Genomic DNA, 17274 nt, shown 5'->3' on the forward strand with positions numbered 1-17274 from the left:
ATAAAACTCATATGTTTCTGTCTTTCAATGATTTCTATCTAAAAGCATTTTAAATTAAACCTTGTTCGAATATTAAGATGAAAATAAGGCCTAGAACAATCCGGGTGCTGGATTGCCTTAGAAATGATTCCTATCTTAGTTGAAATCCTTTACATATTTTATGCCTGGACACTGATTCGAAGTTTTCAAGTCAATTCTACGCCATTAATTAGTACCGATTATAATCCGACCCAGGAAATTGACCTAAACGGCTGGTACAGGTGGTCCCCGAAATACACGGTACCTCTTATACGCGGTTTTCTAAATTAGACAGATCTTTGAGCAAATTTTACCGATTTTACACATCCATTGTCATAGGCCAAATAATTTCCTTTTTGATCGAATGTTAAACACATTTCAAAAGGTTTAAAACGGCTAAATTTAGTCAGCAAAATTACATGAAAATTAGTTATGTTTAGCCTGAAAATCACGAGATTCGACTTACGCGGAAATTCGCGATACGCGGTATTTTGGGGCCGTTTTCGGTCCCCATTAACCGTGTATCTCGGGGACCGCCAGTATATGTAACTTGTACCAGCCATCCTAAACTCTACAACTGATTCTGTATTTAGTCTAAATGTATCTCGGGATATTTTTATGGGAATCTAATCTAGATTCTGAATTCATATCGGCCGAGGAGTTCTTCTTAAATCATTCCCATTATTGCATCTAATCCAGAACCTATCCCGGTGCAAATACTAGTCCCTTTCCAGCTAATAAGCTGTAGTAAAGAAAAATAACGTCGATATTTTGGCAGATAATTTTCGAAAAAAAAGAACAATCATTCAGCCATGAACAGCCTATGAACCACAACCATAAGATTAAGTTTAATTTTCAGATAACACTTTAAATCAGATCAGAAAACGTCCATTTCAAAAAGTCCGTGAGTTCGATACGATGACAGTTCACTTCGAAATCTCATCCCGTCATTCACGAGCTCGGCCCGTTACGTTTACAGGCGGTTCGGAGAGCCCAATTCTTTGCCACATTTGTTGTGAACAGTTCTGCGGGCCGATCCTTGCATTTTGTTGATCCCGGAATAAATCCAATCACGTCTGCGAATAAAATCACCTCGACCAATCGTTCCCGGTAGATGATGGTTCGGCTGTGAAGTGCTAACTTCGGTGGTATTGTGTTATTTTGTGTCGGGTACGGGTTGTAGGAATCGCTGCAAATTTCGTATCCCGTTCAGTGGGGAGGAGCGCACGTCACTAGCTCACACGTCAGCCGGAATTCACACACACACTAATTGTTAAAAAAAACACTTGCCCAGCCACAAGCGGGTGAATCTTCTCGGGCTCGACAGGGAAAAGTAGCGTTTTGGCTAAAAAATGGTATTGTTTATGGAATTTGTGCAATCAGTGCGAGTTCGTAACATTAATCCCACTTTTTTACACCCACCTTTGCAGGTATTAATAGCAGCCGCCGTGTGTACGAAGGCAGGGAAAAGTATGTATAATCCGGCAAGGAAAGGGGAAAGCTTATCGCTTCTTCCAGCAACACCGCTTAATGTTCTACTCATGTTTGCCCTCTCTGGTTTGCAGCAATCGTTTCCCGGCAGTTTGTCGAGATGACTAAGGCACGAATCGAAGGTTTGCTGGCCGCGTTTCCAAAGCTAATGACCTCGGGGAAGCAGCACACTTTCGTCGAGACGGACTCGGTGCGATACGTGTACCAGCCGCTGGAGAAGCTGTACATGCTGCTGATCACTACGAAGGCGAGCAACATCCTGGAGGATCTGGAAACGCTGCGCCTCTTCTCGAAGGTGATTCCCGAGTACTGCCGCACGCTCGAGGAAAAGGAAATCATCGAGAACGCGTTCGATTTGATCTTTGCGTTCGACGAAATCGTGGCGCTCGGATACCGCGAGAGCGTCAATCTCGCCCAGATCAAAACGTTCGTCGAGATGGATTCGCACGAGGAGAAGGTGTACCAGGCGGTGCGCCAGACGCAGGAGCGCGAGGCGAAGCAGAAGATGCGCGAACGGGCGAAGGAACTGCAGCGCCAGCGCATGGAGATGAAGAAGGGCCAGTCGGGAGGGCGAGGTGGTGTGGGCAGTGCGGGTGGATTTGGCAACAACAGCTTCGGCAGCGGTGGTGGTGGCGGTGGCATATCTAGTGACAGCATTTCCTCGCTAAGCACACCGTCGGCTAACATAGCGGAAATCAGCAAACCAGCATCGGCGGCATCGTAAGTAACGCGCAAGGGAATGTCTTCTTTTTCAATTGAGTGTAATTAACGTTGCATTTATCATTGCAGCAAATCGACCGCTCCTCGAAACGCGCTCAAACTGGGAGGAAAAACTCGCGATGCCGACACGTTCGTCGATCAACTGAAGAACGAAGGGGAAAAGGTGGTTTCTACGCCACTGCCCACAGCAGCAGCATCGGCCGCGGCAAAGGCAAAGCCAGTGTCGGATGTACCGATGGATTCGTACGTGTACCATGCATTAAACCATTGTACCATCCATAAAAAAAACTCATATTAACAAATTCCTTCTCATTTTCCAGCGTCCACTTGCGCATGGAGGATAAAGTGGTGATCCGCATCGGACGCGATGGTGGGCTGCAAACGTTCGAGTTGTCCGGACTGCTGTCGCTGCGCATATCGGACGAAAAGTACGGCCGGATCAAGGTGCAGCTGGACAATACGGACCAGCGCGGCATACAGCTGCAGACGCACCCGAACGTGGACAAGGAACTGTTCCGTAGCTCGAATCAGATTGGGCTGAAAAATCCGGCCAAACCGTTCCCGCTCAACACGGACGTGGGTGTGCTGAAGTGGCGCTACCAGACACAGGATGAATCTGCCATTCCGTTGACGAGTGAGTGGGCACTAAGACGGTAGAAGAAAGGCTCTCGGAGTTGGACTAAATTATTACTTTCCCTTTTTTCTCCTTTTTGCAGTCAATTGTTGGCCATCGGAAAATGCCGAGGGAGGTTGTGATGTGAACATTGAGTACGAGCTCGAGCACACACGGCTTGAGCTGCAGGACGTTTGCATCACGATTCCATTACCGTAAGTTGCTGCGAGACAAGAAGGAGACCACTCTCATCTGAATATTCCTTGCTAAATTGATTTGGCCGCTCCTTTTTCAGAATGGGTATTACGCCATCGATTGCCGAATGCGACGGTGACTACAATCACGATTCGCGAAAGAACCAGCTGCTGTGGAACCTTCCGGTGATCGATGCTTCCAGTAAACAGGGCTCGATGGAATTCAGTGTGCCGAGCTCCATTCCGGGTGACTTTTTCCCGCTTGATGTAAGCGTAACATTTTGTTGGCGGTTGCCCATTCATCTAATTTTTTTTTTTTTCGTTCTTAACCCAGGTTACATTCTCGTCAAAGATTCCCTATGCCGAGCTAGCGCCCGCAAAGGTACTGCTGGTCGACGACGGTAGCGAGGTGAAATTCTCGGCCGAAACAGTTTTCTACACGGATAAGTTTGAAATAGTGTAAGCTGTGTCGCGGGATGGCTGTCCTGCAATGTTTCTTCTCGCGATCGCGGTAACAGATCGTTGCGTGAATTATACATATATCATTATATTTCTGCTTACACTTGATGCCGCAATTCCACAGTACAGAGACGAGGGTTATAGGAAGGAAATGAAAAAAAAATAATAATATAAAAAGGGAAGCTGTTCGGTGAAGCTGTGTAAGTGTGCGCGCTCTCGTTCAAATAGCGAATTTTGCCTTTGAGTCGTTGTGAGCAACGGACTCTCACGGATAAGATGATGGTAGTAGTAAAGCGTTCAAGATCAACACTTTCCTGTATGCCTGTTGCGTTTGTTTATTGGAGCAGTAGGGTGGGCATAGCAATTTTATTTTGATTTTCTTTTATCAAGTGCATATACGCATCCTCTCTCGTTCGTGCGTGTGCTATTTTTATGTTAAGCAAAAGCAACTTATCAAACACGCTGGAACCCGCACAGCGGTGGGAAACATTCTACAATTAGCAAAGCTGTAAGATGACGAGTTTACTAATTATGAGCATGAGAAGAGAGAGAGAGAATAAAAAAAAAACAAATAACCCAAACATGAAACGGTAAATAAATATAAATTATCTATAAAGATGTCTTTTTGTTTGAAGCCAATGATGGGATAATGCATTCAAAAAATCATACAGATTCGATCTTGTCGGCTGAGTGTATCACATATAGGGTGATCTTATTATTTAAAATATTATAAATATGCAATGAAGACTTGTCAGAAGCCTGTTTATGAGAATACTGAGTAATATGGTAATTTTTATGATGGATATGTTTGCAAACAGCTCTGAGTGCTTACTTAACCAACAAAAGCAACGAAAGAAAGGGCTACAATGAAGTAATTAAACAGAAAAAGTATCGTTTCCTTCCTTCAATGTCTCTGTCGCTATTAGTGCTGGGAGTTTGAAAATTTTAAATTGCATTTTCAATACGAATTATTCTTCGTTCAATAGGAAAGAAAACATTTAAGAATTATTTAAACAAGCTAATGCCCTCAAACCCATAATCCACATTTTAAGGTTTATAGAGAATGGCACCAACCAGGCCAGCTCATCTGCAGACATCTTGTGTGTGTAATCAAAACAATAACATAACCCCATTCGCACACATTCTTATTACGCGGTTACTTTCCAGCAGCTCGCTTTGTTGCCATTGGAAGATAGTTTTTTTTTTGTTAGATCTTACACCTCAAAGAGCAATGTTATGAAATAGATTTTGTAACTAATTTTGTATTTCGAATCGAATATTTTGTTAGCATTTTCCACTCCCTCCCTTTCGTAACGCCACGTAACGGCCGACTGTGATGTTAGTGCGTAATGCTCGTGAAGCGTCTGTTTTGTTCGTACGCAAAAGCACTAAACCGATTGCAGCGTGCACCGAGCGGTAGTAAACACGCCCCCTCCGATTACAACGATGTTGCGCCGTTCGAATGCCGTCCCTTGGTGCGGTGCTTCAGCATCGATGCGCACCATCCACCCGATGATGGACAAAAGCCGGTAATGGTGTCACTGTACCACATGAAGAAAATAATCAAAGCTTCCGGTACGGTGCTGGGCGAAAGTGTCGAAGGGCCCACCTGCATACAGACGGTGTGTCCCGTGTGTCACGTCGTACCGGGGGGTGCGGAGGGAAAGCCCATCAGCGACGCGATACGGAGTAAAATATTTGTGAACAAAACGACGGGCAATTTTACGTGCTCGTCGTGCCAGTATCTCGGCCGATGGGATCATATAGAGAAGTTTTTTCCACCGACCAGCCGGACGCCGAAGACGGTGCAGGAGTTGCGCAAGCTGAGGGATGCCTTTCTCGAGCTGAAAGGCGAGCACGTGGGTACGGTGTGTCCTATCCCAGACGATGCGATTGCGGTGGACACGGTGGAGAGAGCGCGAGAGGTTATTAAGTTCCTTAGCTTGGAGGTAAGTTGGCAAATAACTCTTTTGCTTTTTGAACGTATTAAACATGTTGCTGTTGTTTTAGAATATAATTCCCGACACACTAGTGAGCGTGAAAGCACGCTGGAACGAGGGAAAACGGGAACTCTTCATACCACTGGTGGACGTGGAGGATCGTGCGATCGGTTACAAGACGCTCCACGTGGGTCCCGATGGAGAAGTATGTGAACGAACCGTACCAGAAACGAATGCCAGCGGTCTCATTTATCTTAGATGTAACCCTTCAAACCCAGTAGCGAAGGCCAAAGACCTTAGTCAACACAATGCCATACTCGTACTTAACGTGCTCGATCTGCTTGCCCTGGGCAGTGTGAAGCTAAACGGTGAGCTCGTTTAAGCTCATTGAAAACAAAACCATTTCAAAATGTGACTTTTCTCTCTCCTTTTCCACCTCCAGCCACGGCAGTATGTCTTCCGCACGGTCTTAAAACACTACCTCAACAGTGTCTGCCCGGGTTGGAACGGTTCCAGCGGTTAACGCTGTGGTTCAACTACGACACCGCCGGCTGGGATACGGCCCGTAACTACGCCAAGAAGCTGGACGAGCGAAGGTGTCTGTTTGTGCGCCCGACCGATCAGCATCCAACGCCGTACCGGGCGCTGCTGGAAGGTACGCTCGAACCAAAGGCAATCCTCTCGAAAGCGCAACCGATCCTACACCAATCCATCACGACGTTCCGCTCGCTGCGGCAGGACGTGCTAAGCGATCTGCAAAACATCGACAAAGTGCAGGGCGTCAAGTGGAAACGCTACCCGACGCTCAACAAGCTGCTTAAAGGCCATCGCAAAGGAGAGCTTACCGTACTGACGGGACCGACCGGCTGTGGCAAGACTACCTTCATGTCGGACTACTCGCTCGATCTGGCCCAGCAGGGCGTTTCGACGCTTTGGGGTTCGTTCGAAATCCGCAACACCCGGCTCGCCGTAACGCTGCTCCGGCAGATGGTGGGCCGACCGCTGGACGAGAACCTTTCGGAGTTTGAGCAGTGGGCGGATGCGTTCGAGCGGCTGCCCATCTACTTCATGACGTTCCACGGCCAGCAGCCGATCAAGATCGTGATGGAAGCGATCGAGCACGCACAGTACGTGCACGACATCCAGCACGTGATCATCGACAATCTGCAGTTCATGATGGGGGTGCTGGACGAGGCGAAGCATCTGGACCGGTACTGGAAGCAGGATGCGATCATTGCCGCCTTTCGCACGTTCGCCACCAAGCGCAACTGCCACGTGACGCTGGTGATCCATCCGCGCAAGGAGCGCGACACGGACGAGCTGACGACGAGCTCGATCTTTGGCGGGGCGAAAGCGTCCCAGGAAGCGGACAATGTGCTGATCATACAGGACAAGCGGTTAACGTCCGTGCGGGGTAAGAAGTATCTGCAGGTAGCGAAAAACCGGTACAGCGGCGATCTTGGCATTATGCCGCTAGATTTCGACAAGGCTAGTCTCAGCTACGCTCAGCGCAAGAAGAAACCGGACGGTGACGATGGAGGGTCGAACGAAGGGCCGGCTGGCAGTCAACAGATTGATCGGACGGTTAGACAAGCGTTTTAAGGTGGAATGCAGACGCCAGCGAAAGGTAGTAGTGTACAGAAAGCAGACGAAAGGTGTAGTGGTCGTTAAAAAAAACAGATTGCATTTCAAACTGCCAAGAGTAAAGTGAGTCATAAATATACAAATAGAGTCTCTGTGCTGTACTGAATGCCGTTCTTTCATCCGATATTTGCTCTCGTTAGCGGTTAAAACAATTATCCTAACGCGTGTGTGCGTGCGCATTGTGTCCTACGTTGAAGATTGTCGGTAGTTTTTCACATCCAGCAACTTTTTGCCGCACATCGCACAGATGCCCTTCTTGTACGCACACTGCTGGCAGTAATGTGATCCGGCTTGGTGAATTTTCTGCTTACATATTCTACGGGGAAAGAAATGTGAAACAAATGTTTGATGATACATTAGCATACGAAAATACTCCACGAAGATGCACAGCGATTGCTAACTTACCGACAAGGTGCAAAGTTTCCTGCCATCGGATTGTACCGTGCCTTCGCGCTTGAGAGTGCCTTATTTTCGTTGATTTTCCTACCACCGCCCTCGGTGGTGTTTCTGGCACCCGCCTTCCATGGATCGGGAGTGATTACCTTGCCCAGTTTCTTTTCACACTTTTCACAAACCATCGTGCAACGGCAGTGGCTGGAACAAGGGATTGCGTTGTTGTATTGCGAGAAAAGACGCTCGTTCCAAGATTGACTGGCGGAGCTTTGTTTACATCAGGGGAGGGCAACTTTAGCCCTAGAGAACGGTGATATCGATATGTGGTGCATGTTGGGGTTTTCCGAAATTATGTGGAAGTATTTTTATGATGTATCTCTATTTTAACATGTACATGATCTGATAACAACGCTTAAATTCAGGGAACATTACCTCCACGATAAAATTACACGCGGTCAACAGTGAAACCAGCCCAGTGAATGCAAGCCCTCTACTGTTACCTCCAGCATGACAGCAACTGTCAACACAAAACGATGCAGTGCCGGCAAATAAAATAACAAACAACACGAGCAGCGTGCAAATGCGTTCGATCGCGTCTAGGACAAACAATAGCGAAAATTAAAGCATGGCAGCCACACTGCACGGTGCTGATCCGGCAACGGCCGAAACATGGACGATCGACCAGGAGGAAGAAAAAAGCCTGACCAAAATCATCGTGCGCAACGTGAACGATCTGACGGTTGCGGGGTTAAGGCGAATGTGCAGCCACTACGGTACGGTGGTGGATGTGTTTAAAATCAAATCTGGCGGCACTGCGTTCATTGAATTTTCCACCGATACGTAAGAAACACAAGCAACAATAATAACATTAAGATACAACGGGACAATTGATTATAATCTCTTTTTCTTTTACTTCATTTGCAGCGAAGCAGGACTTGCAATTCAACAACTTAATCAGAAACTTGGCTTCAACTACAATGCGGAACTGGCACAACCGAAGGAAACTTTACCCTCCGTGGAGCCAGACGCTTCCGCTCCACCGCAACCGGACGAGGATTGGGAGCAGGTTAGTGCGAAGCGTCGCTTCAACGTGGGCTTTTCACTGCCCTTGCTGATCAATTTCCCCGAGCGGGATACGTTGGCCACCAATGCAAACTACCGGGCCAAGGAAGGAACACTGAGACGGACCGACCCGGAGTCGTTCTTTCGCATATACAAAGTGTTGGAATCGTTCGAAACCAAGAAAACACTGGATTACAATCCAGAGGAGCTGAGAAAGCGTGTGGAATCGTTTCAAAAATCATACTCCAACGAGCAGAATCGCTTCGACGGGGAGACGTTAGTGTACGAAGGCCTCACCGCTCAGGAGAGCGCACTGTTTGACGTTACACGCTGTGTGGTATGTAAAGGGTACGGGTTTAGTTACTGCAAGGGCTGCAAAACGTACTATTGCTCGGTGCAGCACCAGAGACAACACTATGACGAACACAATCGCATTTGCCATAAGCGAGCGGGAGGAGAAGTGGCTGCGCAAAGTGATACAAGTGAAGTGGGGAAAAAGGTGGAAATAGTTGCCAAACCGCAGGAAGTGCTCACAAGAGATCCTCTTCCTGAGAAGGCAAAGGTGTTTATCACCGCAATCCTGACGCCTGATCGTATTTATGTACGTTCCGCACACCCAGCAGCCGACACGATGTATCTGGCCACGCTTGGTGAATTTGCCTGCGCAGGACTGACGGCTGTGCCGATGCAGAACAGCAAGGAACCGACGGCTGGAGACATTTATCTCGCAATGTACGAACCGTTGGGTGTTCACGGCCGGGTACTGGTAACGGAAGTTGGTCCAGAAAGGTCCAAGTGTGTATTCATTGACCACGGAAAAGTTGATTTCGTTAGCAATAGCGATCTTCTGCTGATTGCGGACACCGAACTGATGTACCGAAAGGTGCTGATCTACAAGTTGTGCCTAACGGACATAACGGACGAGCATGGAGAGCACGAAAAAGCGATGCAGTACTTGGCGAAGCTACGGGACCGCCCACTGCAGATGAAGTATCGTCTTGAGGCGAATAATATCGTCGACGTGCAGCTGCAAACCCCCGAGGGAGAGAGCGTCAATGAACAGATCAACAGGTTGATCATCATTCCACCGTTTGGCCGTGATTCGAACCAATACGACAGCACCGGACGGGGCGATGCCAAAAATGGAGCGTTCGTTATGTACAAGGTACGTGGTAGTGACCGAAAGGCAGATTTACTTATTCGATTATTGTCATATTTAATTAAAATAACGTTACATTATTCTACTTTGCCTCACAGGAAATTCCACAATCTGAGCCATCGTTCGGCGAAAGCAAGCAGATTATGATACTGAACCGTACAACCGTACTGCTGGACAGCCGTATCACGTGGATAGCGATGAGCGATCTGCCCTACCTAGAGAATCTGCAGCAAATGCTCGAATCCTACGGCAAGAAGGTGGCCGAATTCCGTCAATCGTACGTACCGCGCGAAGGGGAAATGTGTTTGGTGCGGTGCCTGAACCGCTGGTACCGTGGCGTTTGCTACGAAACGGCCGGTGATGGTAAACCGGCCATCTTTCTTTGCGATTACGGTTCGATGACGCTGGTAGATTTGTCCAACATACGCAAAATACCGCCCCAGCTGGCGACCAAAACGATGCGAACCCATGACGGCGTGGTAGAACATTTAGCTGAGGCAAAGGCGGGCGGATTAACGCTGGATTCAATCTTCTTGGATATCTATCTGCCCGAGAATGAACCGATCTGTGCGGATATTAGCCAGCGAACCGTCACGGTGGGGCTGCCCGGTGCGGAACAAGAGGAAACCTACACGGTGTTGAATCTGCACGAACTTTCCGCTCTGATAAAATCGCGACAAGCTGAATAACATAGAGCATCGATTCGATTTCTAAGAGGACGTTTACATCGTCGATAAACGGTAAAACGGTGATTAAAAAAGCGTACAAAAAGAAGTTTATTAGAAGATAAGTACAACAAAAACAAAATTTTCATCCAAGACAAATGAGGCATTACTCATGTGAAATATTTGATTTTCAAAGATGTCAATAAACATTATATTGTTTTATATGAATTACTATTACGTTAGTATGTTTGTGCCAATATTGTGTCAAATACAACTTTAAGAGACTTTTTTTTAAATTAATTTGTGTATTATCAACAATAATTTGTTCGCCAAAGCCTGATATAAATTGAACACTGAAAATTGGTTCCCATCCGAACTAGCTTAGCACCTAAAGAAATAAGCAATTCTTATATTTTTGAGTAAAAGTAAAGATTAAGTAAAAGTAAAGTAAACAGTGCTCTGCTATTTGGCATTGGTTTGCTGACAAACTCGTGGACTAGAAATGTTATTTTAATGCGTACTTCTTATTTGCTTGTTTGCATTTGTTGTTTGCATTTTTCCATTTTGTCGTTTCCAACATCGCAAAGTTTATTTTACCGAATTTTGCTTTATGCTTCACGCCCAAATATATACAGGAAAAAGTTGGGTGCAGTTTGTGGTGGATTGCTTATAGCAATGTCTTAGTTGTAATCAAGTAGCCATTGGTTACAGCAACCGTGGTTACACTGAATATCGAATAAATGTAGTTAGTCTTAGTTCACTCTTAGAACGGTTTACATCGTCTTTCAATCGCTCCTACAAGTTAATTGAACTAAACAAAAACTGCAATTAGCATACCTTTAGGCGAACAAGGAAACAGGATAATTTGTTTAAATTTGCCCAAATCACCCAATGAAAATATTAATTAAGTTGAGAGCTCTTGTTATAATTGCTCATGTTTTTTTTATATTTAAACTAATGATTATTTAACATATGTTTGATGAATTTAATATCAGAAAGGCAACGGTAAAATTACTGAAGTATCAAATTGCATAACTTTAGGCGTTTAACAAGACTAAAGCAAGTATTGATGCCTAGCTCAAGCAACAAAATCAAGAGGCGAATGAGGCCAATTGGCTCGAAGTCTCTATAAAAATAAATAAAACAAAAGCAACAAAATCACCATTGTCTTTGATGTAGAACGAGAAAGCATGTTGATTTTGTTCGTTGGTATATACAGGCGCTCCCCGAGATACACGGTTAATGGGGACCGAAAACGGCCGCAAAATACCGCGTATCTCGAATTTCCGCGTAAGTCGAATCTCGTGATTTCCAGCCAAAATATCCCTAATTTTCATGCAATTTTGCAAAAAGGGGGTGGTTTTAGCAACCAAATTAATTGTTTGATATATTTCTACTGAATTGAACAGTTTTAAACCTTTTGAAATGGTATTTCACATTTGATCAATACGGAAATTATTTGGTATTTCACAATGGATGTGTCAAATCAGTACAATTGGCTCAAAGAACTGTCAAATTTGGAAAACCGCGTTTCTCCGAATCCGCGTATAAGAGATACCATGTATCTCAGAGACCACCTGTATTCGAAAAATTAAAAAAAAAACAGCATGAAAAATGGTACCCAAGTGCCACAAATCCACTAAACGACCACTAAACGGCTTCTAAACGACTCAAGCTCTCTACCTAAACAGAATATAGAAACACTTCGTTTAGCAGACGGCAAACGACTCATGCATTCTAAAAATAGCAAAAAAGCTGGTGACGCTATCATCATCTGTTGGTGGGATCTTCATCGCTTGGAGGAGAGCTTTCTCATTTCCTCTGTACTGTTGTATGGTTTCGCTTTGAAGTTATGCACCGGTAGAGCTAGAACGGCGATACGATTGTTTAAATACTAAACTCCAACGGAAATTACCAGCACTGAAGCAAGTGAGATTTGAGTAATGGTCGTTAGTGTTGAAACCCTCGTATTGCTCAGAAAGTTAGAAGGCTATATAGGTCATGATAAGATGAAACTTGTCGAAATACATTTCAAGAAAAGGATAGCAATATAATGATGAGTTGTAATACGCCATCTGTTGATCAAACCAATGAAGCTGTGGAGCTTTCATTTTTTTATGGATATTCAATTTTCCAGTCGTTTAAGCTTAATCTGTGGCGCTTGGGATAATTACCAGTTGCTTTGTACAAACGGAAATTTTAAATAACACTAATCAACATACGTACCATAAGAACTTTTCAGCCTAACCTCCACAAGCGCAATCTGCCAGGATTTGACAGTCCGCAAAACAGCTGATTGTTGCGTACGGCGGCAGGTTGTTCAGTTCCCCTTGATTTTAGCTGCAGCAACAATACAGCAGCATATCCAATCCATCCGAATCCATAAAGTGTTTACACGAAACTTATCACAACAAACATCACACTATCTGCCTGTGTACCTTCGCCTTATCTGCTGCGTAAGCGTCGTGCGATCCAATCGACTGTATCGAACGCAAAGTCGTTTCACGGCATAACACACACACCGGGGAAAGGAGCGGTTCTAAAAATAGTGCACACTGTTGTGTGGGGTGCTTAATTTATGCTCCCCTGCTGCTGCTGCTGCTGCTGCTGTTGCTGCTAGATCTGAAACAAGGCAACCTGCGATCGTTGAGACAAATCATAGCTGGAGTAGTGTTAGCGCTGCTGCAAACGAAGCAATTTCTGCGTAACTTTGTGCTCGAAGAAGTCGTTCCTCTGCTTCTACAATGACCGACCTAACGACCAAGTACAATATCATCGATGAAAAGCCACCTTTTAACGCACCGTTGAAGGGACAATACAAGCAGTAAGTATGGTGTGCTAATAGTTTCCTCATAAGCATTGAATATAATTGTTTCTTAATGCGTTTGCCTAATTCAATTAAACCCATACCCACCCAGGGGCTTCGGTTACTACACCATGCGCGAGCGGCTGCCCGTCATCCTGACGCAGGTGATTGATCAGCTGTCCAAGGACAAGGAGCAGATTGTGGCCAACTTTGGTGGCGAAACGGCGCGCGAAGAGTTGAAGGGTGCGATCGGGGAAATTTCCAAGCTGAAGTATGAGCTGCAGACGGATAAGGACTTTCGCCCGCTAAAGACGGCGCTCGGGGACGAGACGGTGTGGAACAGCTTTCTCGAGGGTCTTGGGCAGGACAATTCCTACTTTTCCGCCTGCTGGCTGTACGCGGAAACGTACATGTACCGGCGGTTAAACAACATCTTCGAGAACACGTAACTATGAGTTTATCCACTTTTAAAAGCGGACTTTAACTAACAAACATCCATCGGTTGTGTCGTTGCAGTCAAACGCTACAAAAGCTGGACTACTTTCAGCAGCAAAAGCATAAAGCGCTGACAAACTCGTACGATGCCATGGTTGCGGTGTTGCGATCCATCGAAGCATTCAACGGAGAAACCAGAACGACGGAAGAAATCGGTTCCTTTTTCCGCAATCTGTTAAAGGTGAGCGCTTTGAGTTTGAAAAAATGGTCAACATGCTCATGATCTTTTCCGGATTTGTAGTTGAACCTTTGGGGCAATCGATGCGACTTGTCCATCAGCGCCGGTCAGGATGTGAAACAGGACGGTGACCCGTTCAGTCTGCTCGACTCGCTCGACCAGTGCATTGTGCGCGATCAGACACAGGACATTTGGGAGTGCATAACGGTCAACGGGTCCTCAGGCATTGTGGAGATCATAAATGACAACTCTGGGTACGAACTGTTCACCGACCTTTGTCTGGCGGATTTTATCGTCCGTCATCAGCTCGCCCCGCAGGTGTGCTTCAACGTGAAGGCCATTCCGTGGTACATATCGGACGTAACGCCGAAGGACCTGCAGTGGACGCTGGACACGCTGGCCTCGAACGATTCGCAGCCACTGCTCGCACAGTTCGGTACGCGTCTGAAAGCCCATTTTGCATCCGGTGCGCTAGACATGCGCCCTGTCGATCACTTTTGGACCTCGCCGTACGAGTTCTACCGAATGCGCGACATTGCACCGGCACTGTACGAAAAGCTATCGCAGGCGAAGCTGCTCGTTTTCAAGGGGGATCTGAACTATCGGAAACTGTTGGGAGATTTTAACTTCCCGTACAATACGCCCTTCGTTGAGGCGCTGCGTGGCTTTCTGCCGACCAGCCTGTGCACGTTGCGCACGGTTAAGGCAGATCTGATCTGTGGGCTGCCGGATGGGATGGCGGAAGAGCTGACGCGCAAGGACGCCTCGTGGATGGTGACCGGGGAGTACGGGGTGATACAGTTTGCCGGCAAATGACCGGAATGTGCAGGTGATTAGGCGTAGCGGCGTGTGCTTTTTCTTATTTTGATTTGTTATGGGTGAGAGATTGTTTTAACGAAAATAAATTACGTTGCGTAAAGGATGCGTTTTCACTTTCGTACAATAGATGCTAAGGAATGCTACTGGCTATCCAAGATTGTAGTTGCGTAGAAAGAACACTTCGTATTGCATACTTTAAGGCGATCTGTAGTAGCGGGTAATACGGGTTTAATACGTACCAACAATTAAGAATGCATTGTGTTGCATTAATTTAGACATTCAGCAACTAGAACTAGAATAAACTAGGCAGATTTTTTTTGTTTATAGATACTTAGCTCATGCTAGCTAAAACCTTAGCTTAAGCTAGAACAAGGGATCATGATTGCAGAACATAGACTAAGAAGTACAGGACAGATAATGTGCAGTGGTCAATACAAATGCTACGGTCTATCTCAAATGGATAAGCCAAAATAATACTCAACGACTCTATGCTATATGGATTATTCACGCCAGTTAGCTCACATTGATTTTTTTAGCATTCTTCCAACACAGAAATGAGTTGTAATAAAATAATTGTATCACTCTCATTTTTACACACCCATCGATGTTCGGACGAGACCACGGCCTACTCATCGCGAGCAGCAAAACATCGCGACTTCGGACGGCACGCACACATGCAAGATCATCATGCGATTTTCGTCTACACATCCTACACACACACCCAGACATGTTGGTACAAGATCTGCGCAGGGCAATGCAATGAAAAGAATCGTTGTTTCTGGCAAAACAATGGAAAAATGGAGAAAACGAATTGTTTACCGGTTCGGCTTCGAGACGCACAAACAAAACAATCGGATGCGCATCCTGTAATCGAATGCGAATGCTGCCAACAAGAGAGAATCTGATGCCAGATAAAAAATGGACTACGACGCACACACACATACTAATAGGCTTTGCATTTGTAGTCAAGAGAAATTTGCAAGAAACTCTTCTTTGTTAAGTTGGCGCTTTATTTGAAATGAACTGCATAAATTAAAGAGACAAATGCAAACGAGAGATCGCTCTAAAAGAGCAAGCGATGATGATGCTGCTTTTCCAGACTTCGCCGAAGCCTTTCACACACACACACTTGTACTTAGCTATACATGAGAGTGTGCATCAGAATTTTCTCCTCACAGAGGCAAGACATGACGCTTTCGCCGCCATCTTTGCACAAGCCAAAAATGGCTTGCGAATATTCGCATCACCTTCACCGGCGATGTGGCTGTAATAAAAACTATGAATATGAACACACAACCCCCCCTTTAGAACCAAATGGAATGAACGATAGAGAAGCTCTTTTTACTGTAATTCAATCAGTGGCCCTGAAAAGGGCCGTTTTTCTTGTATGCCGATGATCCGTGGTGGTTTCGAGATGAGCGAGGGGTGATGGCGGCGGCGCGTGCGGCGCACACGGTCCCGCTAGCACACAGCAAACTTCTTAACCTCCGAATCCGTAGAGCGTACGGCCCTGGCGCTTCAGAGCGTACACCACATCCATCGCCGTGACCGTCTTGCGCTTGGCGTGCTCGGTGTAGGTGACCGCATCGCGGATCACGTTCTCCAGGAACACCTTCAGCACACCGCGCGTCTCCTCGTAGATCAGGCCGGAGATGCGCTTCACGCCGCCACGGCGAGCCAGACGGCGGATGGCGGGCTTGGTGATGCCCTGGATGTTATCGCGCAGCACCTTGCGATGACGCTTGGCTCCTCCCTTTCCCAGTCCCTTGCCTCCCTTGCCGCGACCGGTCATACTGGTATTGGTGTTGGTGGGGTTTCAAAGGAAAAGATTCACAAACTTGCACAGCGACGATGTGTCGAACGAGATTTTCACACACGAATAAGGGGATTCCGGGAAAAACGGCTCTTTTTATATCCGCTGCCCAGACGCACAGCTCGCTAGGTTGGCAGCACGAGAAACGCCAGATGTTTACACTGCAACGGTCAGCACTTGGTGTGCTTGTGGCGCCAAAAGCACGGCACAACAAGGCGTCCGATCGAGGCAGGTAGAAAAGCAGCAAATTCTATTGAAATGTTCAAGGTCGTATGATTTTTTACATGAAATTTAGAAAACTGATTATTTTGTCATCGCATGTTGTCGCATATTGATTTAGGTGTGTGCCAACTTTCGACTTTTTTTTAAATATTATTGAATGATGTTACTGTTTTCGCAATTCAAGGGCCTTATTAATTTTAGATGATTTTAAAACATTTGTTAAAACACATCCTCCGGAGTTTTAATCGGGTTTGTGCATTTTTATTGTTAAAACTGTATTCTATTTGACTTAACAACGCAGAAAACAGTCCAACATATGGGCAGAAATCGAGCCGATTTGGCTACCTGCTACAGGGCTTGCCGTATTACTTTCTGAACATTTACATTTAATTTTTAAGCAGACCTATTATTCTGAATTAGAATTAGGATGTTTTTTTTTCATTTATTTTAAATTCATCTATTTGGAAAGCAATCCTCACCAGAGTTTATCTTATGTTATTTTGATAGAACAATATTTTTTCTTATATTAGTATAAATCCTTTTCCTGAGATTTAAATCAGATTCAATCATACGAGTTTTTATT

General features: G+C 45.7%; 6 protein-coding genes across 6 annotated transcripts; 4 read left to right on the top strand and 2 right to left on the bottom strand.

Moving 5' to 3' along the window:
• The first annotated feature begins 996 nt into the window (after window positions 1-996).
• On the top strand, window positions 997-3804 carry LOC121600519 (coatomer subunit delta). Its single transcript, XM_041929180.1, has 8 exons — window positions 997-1373; window positions 1449-1488; window positions 1584-2229; window positions 2299-2472; window positions 2550-2863; window positions 2946-3057; window positions 3138-3303; window positions 3371-3804. The coding sequence occupies exons 1-8, from the start codon at window positions 1371-1373 to the stop codon at window positions 3497-3499; spliced, it is 1584 nt and encodes a 527-aa protein (XP_041785114.1). The 5' UTR covers window positions 997-1370; the 3' UTR covers window positions 3500-3804.
• Window positions 3805-4624: 820 nt separating this feature from the next.
• On the top strand, window positions 4625-7166 carry LOC121600518 (twinkle protein, mitochondrial). Its single transcript, XM_041929179.1, has 3 exons — window positions 4625-5444; window positions 5506-5803; window positions 5878-7166. The coding sequence occupies exons 1-3, from the start codon at window positions 4845-4847 to the stop codon at window positions 7035-7037; spliced, it is 2058 nt and encodes a 685-aa protein (XP_041785113.1). The 5' UTR covers window positions 4625-4844; the 3' UTR covers window positions 7038-7166.
• LOC121600523 (cysteine-rich PDZ-binding protein) lies at window positions 7100-7850 on the bottom strand. Its single transcript, XM_041929185.1, has 2 exons — window positions 7485-7850; window positions 7100-7395 (listed from the first exon to the last, which is right to left on the bottom strand). The coding sequence occupies exons 1-2, from the start codon at window positions 7655-7657 to the stop codon at window positions 7266-7268; spliced, it is 303 nt and encodes a 100-aa protein (XP_041785119.1). The 5' UTR covers window positions 7658-7850; the 3' UTR covers window positions 7100-7265.
• Window positions 7851-8008: 158 nt separating this feature from the next.
• LOC121600517 lies at window positions 8009-10633 on the top strand. Its single transcript, XM_041929178.1, has 3 exons — window positions 8009-8312; window positions 8397-9699; window positions 9792-10633. The coding sequence occupies exons 1-3, from the start codon at window positions 8098-8100 to the stop codon at window positions 10380-10382; spliced, it is 2109 nt and encodes a 702-aa protein (XP_041785112.1). The 5' UTR covers window positions 8009-8097; the 3' UTR covers window positions 10383-10633.
• A 1985-nt stretch (window positions 10634-12618) lies between these two features.
• On the top strand, window positions 12619-14756 carry LOC121600521 (damage-control phosphatase ARMT1-like). The gene is made up of 4 exons (XM_041929183.1): window positions 12619-13182; window positions 13277-13609; window positions 13681-13840; window positions 13901-14756. The coding sequence occupies exons 1-4, from the start codon at window positions 13103-13105 to the stop codon at window positions 14651-14653; spliced, it is 1326 nt and encodes a 441-aa protein (XP_041785117.1). The 5' UTR covers window positions 12619-13102; the 3' UTR covers window positions 14654-14756.
• A 1220-nt stretch (window positions 14757-15976) lies between these two features.
• LOC121599160 (histone H4) lies at window positions 15977-16551 on the bottom strand. The gene has a single exon (XM_041926719.1). It carries the CDS (start codon window positions 16446-16448, stop codon window positions 16137-16139), a length of 312 nt encoding a protein of 103 aa, XP_041782653.1. The 5' UTR covers window positions 16449-16551; the 3' UTR covers window positions 15977-16136.
• Window positions 16552-17274: the final 723 nt, after the last annotated feature.

This window comes from Anopheles merus, chromosome 3L (genome assembly GCF_017562075.2).
Source record: "Anopheles merus strain MAF chromosome 3L, AmerM5.1, whole genome shotgun sequence".
NCBI lineage: Eukaryota > Metazoa > Arthropoda > Insecta > Diptera > Culicidae > Anopheles > Anopheles merus.

Excerpts from the sequence above, each read along its gene's own strand:
- LOC121600523 (XM_041929185.1), bottom strand. The coding sequence starts at position 7,657 with ATGGTTTGTGAAAAGTGTGAAAAGAAACTGGGCAAGGTAATCACTCCC. Across the intron at positions 7,396-7,484 it reads GGAAACTTTGCACCTTGTCG|AATATGTAAGCAGAAAATTC; the intron begins GTAAGTTAGCAA and ends CTTTCCCCGTAG.
- LOC121599160 (XM_041926719.1), bottom strand. The coding sequence starts at position 16,448 with ATGACCGGTCGCGGCAAGGGAGGCAAGGGACTGGGAAAGGGAGGAGCC.
- LOC121600519 (XM_041929180.1), top strand. Across the intron at positions 1,489-1,583 it reads GTGTACGAAGGCAGGGAAAA|CAATCGTTTCCCGGCAGTTT; the intron begins GTATGTATAATC and ends TCTGGTTTGCAG. Across the intron at positions 2,864-2,945 it reads ATCTGCCATTCCGTTGACGA|TCAATTGTTGGCCATCGGAA; the intron begins GTGAGTGGGCAC and ends TCCTTTTTGCAG.
- LOC121600517 (XM_041929178.1), top strand. The coding sequence starts at position 8,098 with ATGGCAGCCACACTGCACGGTGCTGATCCGGCAACGGCCGAAACATGG. Across the intron at positions 8,313-8,396 it reads ATTGAATTTTCCACCGATAC|CGAAGCAGGACTTGCAATTC; the intron begins GTAAGAAACACA and ends CTTCATTTGCAG. Across the intron at positions 9,700-9,791 it reads GAGCGTTCGTTATGTACAAG|GAAATTCCACAATCTGAGCC; the intron begins GTACGTGGTAGT and ends TTTGCCTCACAG.
- LOC121600521 (XM_041929183.1), top strand. The coding sequence starts at position 13,103 with ATGACCGACCTAACGACCAAGTACAATATCATCGATGAAAAGCCACCT. Across the intron at positions 13,183-13,276 it reads TTGAAGGGACAATACAAGCA|GGGCTTCGGTTACTACACCA; the intron begins GTAAGTATGGTG and ends ATACCCACCCAG. Across the intron at positions 13,610-13,680 it reads AACAACATCTTCGAGAACAC|TCAAACGCTACAAAAGCTGG; the intron begins GTAACTATGAGT and ends GTGTCGTTGCAG.
- LOC121600518 (XM_041929179.1), top strand. The coding sequence starts at position 4,845 with ATGCTCGTGAAGCGTCTGTTTTGTTCGTACGCAAAAGCACTAAACCGA. Across the intron at positions 5,445-5,505 it reads TTAAGTTCCTTAGCTTGGAG|AATATAATTCCCGACACACT; the intron begins GTAAGTTGGCAA and ends CTGTTGTTTTAG. Across the intron at positions 5,804-5,877 it reads GGGCAGTGTGAAGCTAAACG|CCACGGCAGTATGTCTTCCG; the intron begins GTGAGCTCGTTT and ends TTCCACCTCCAG.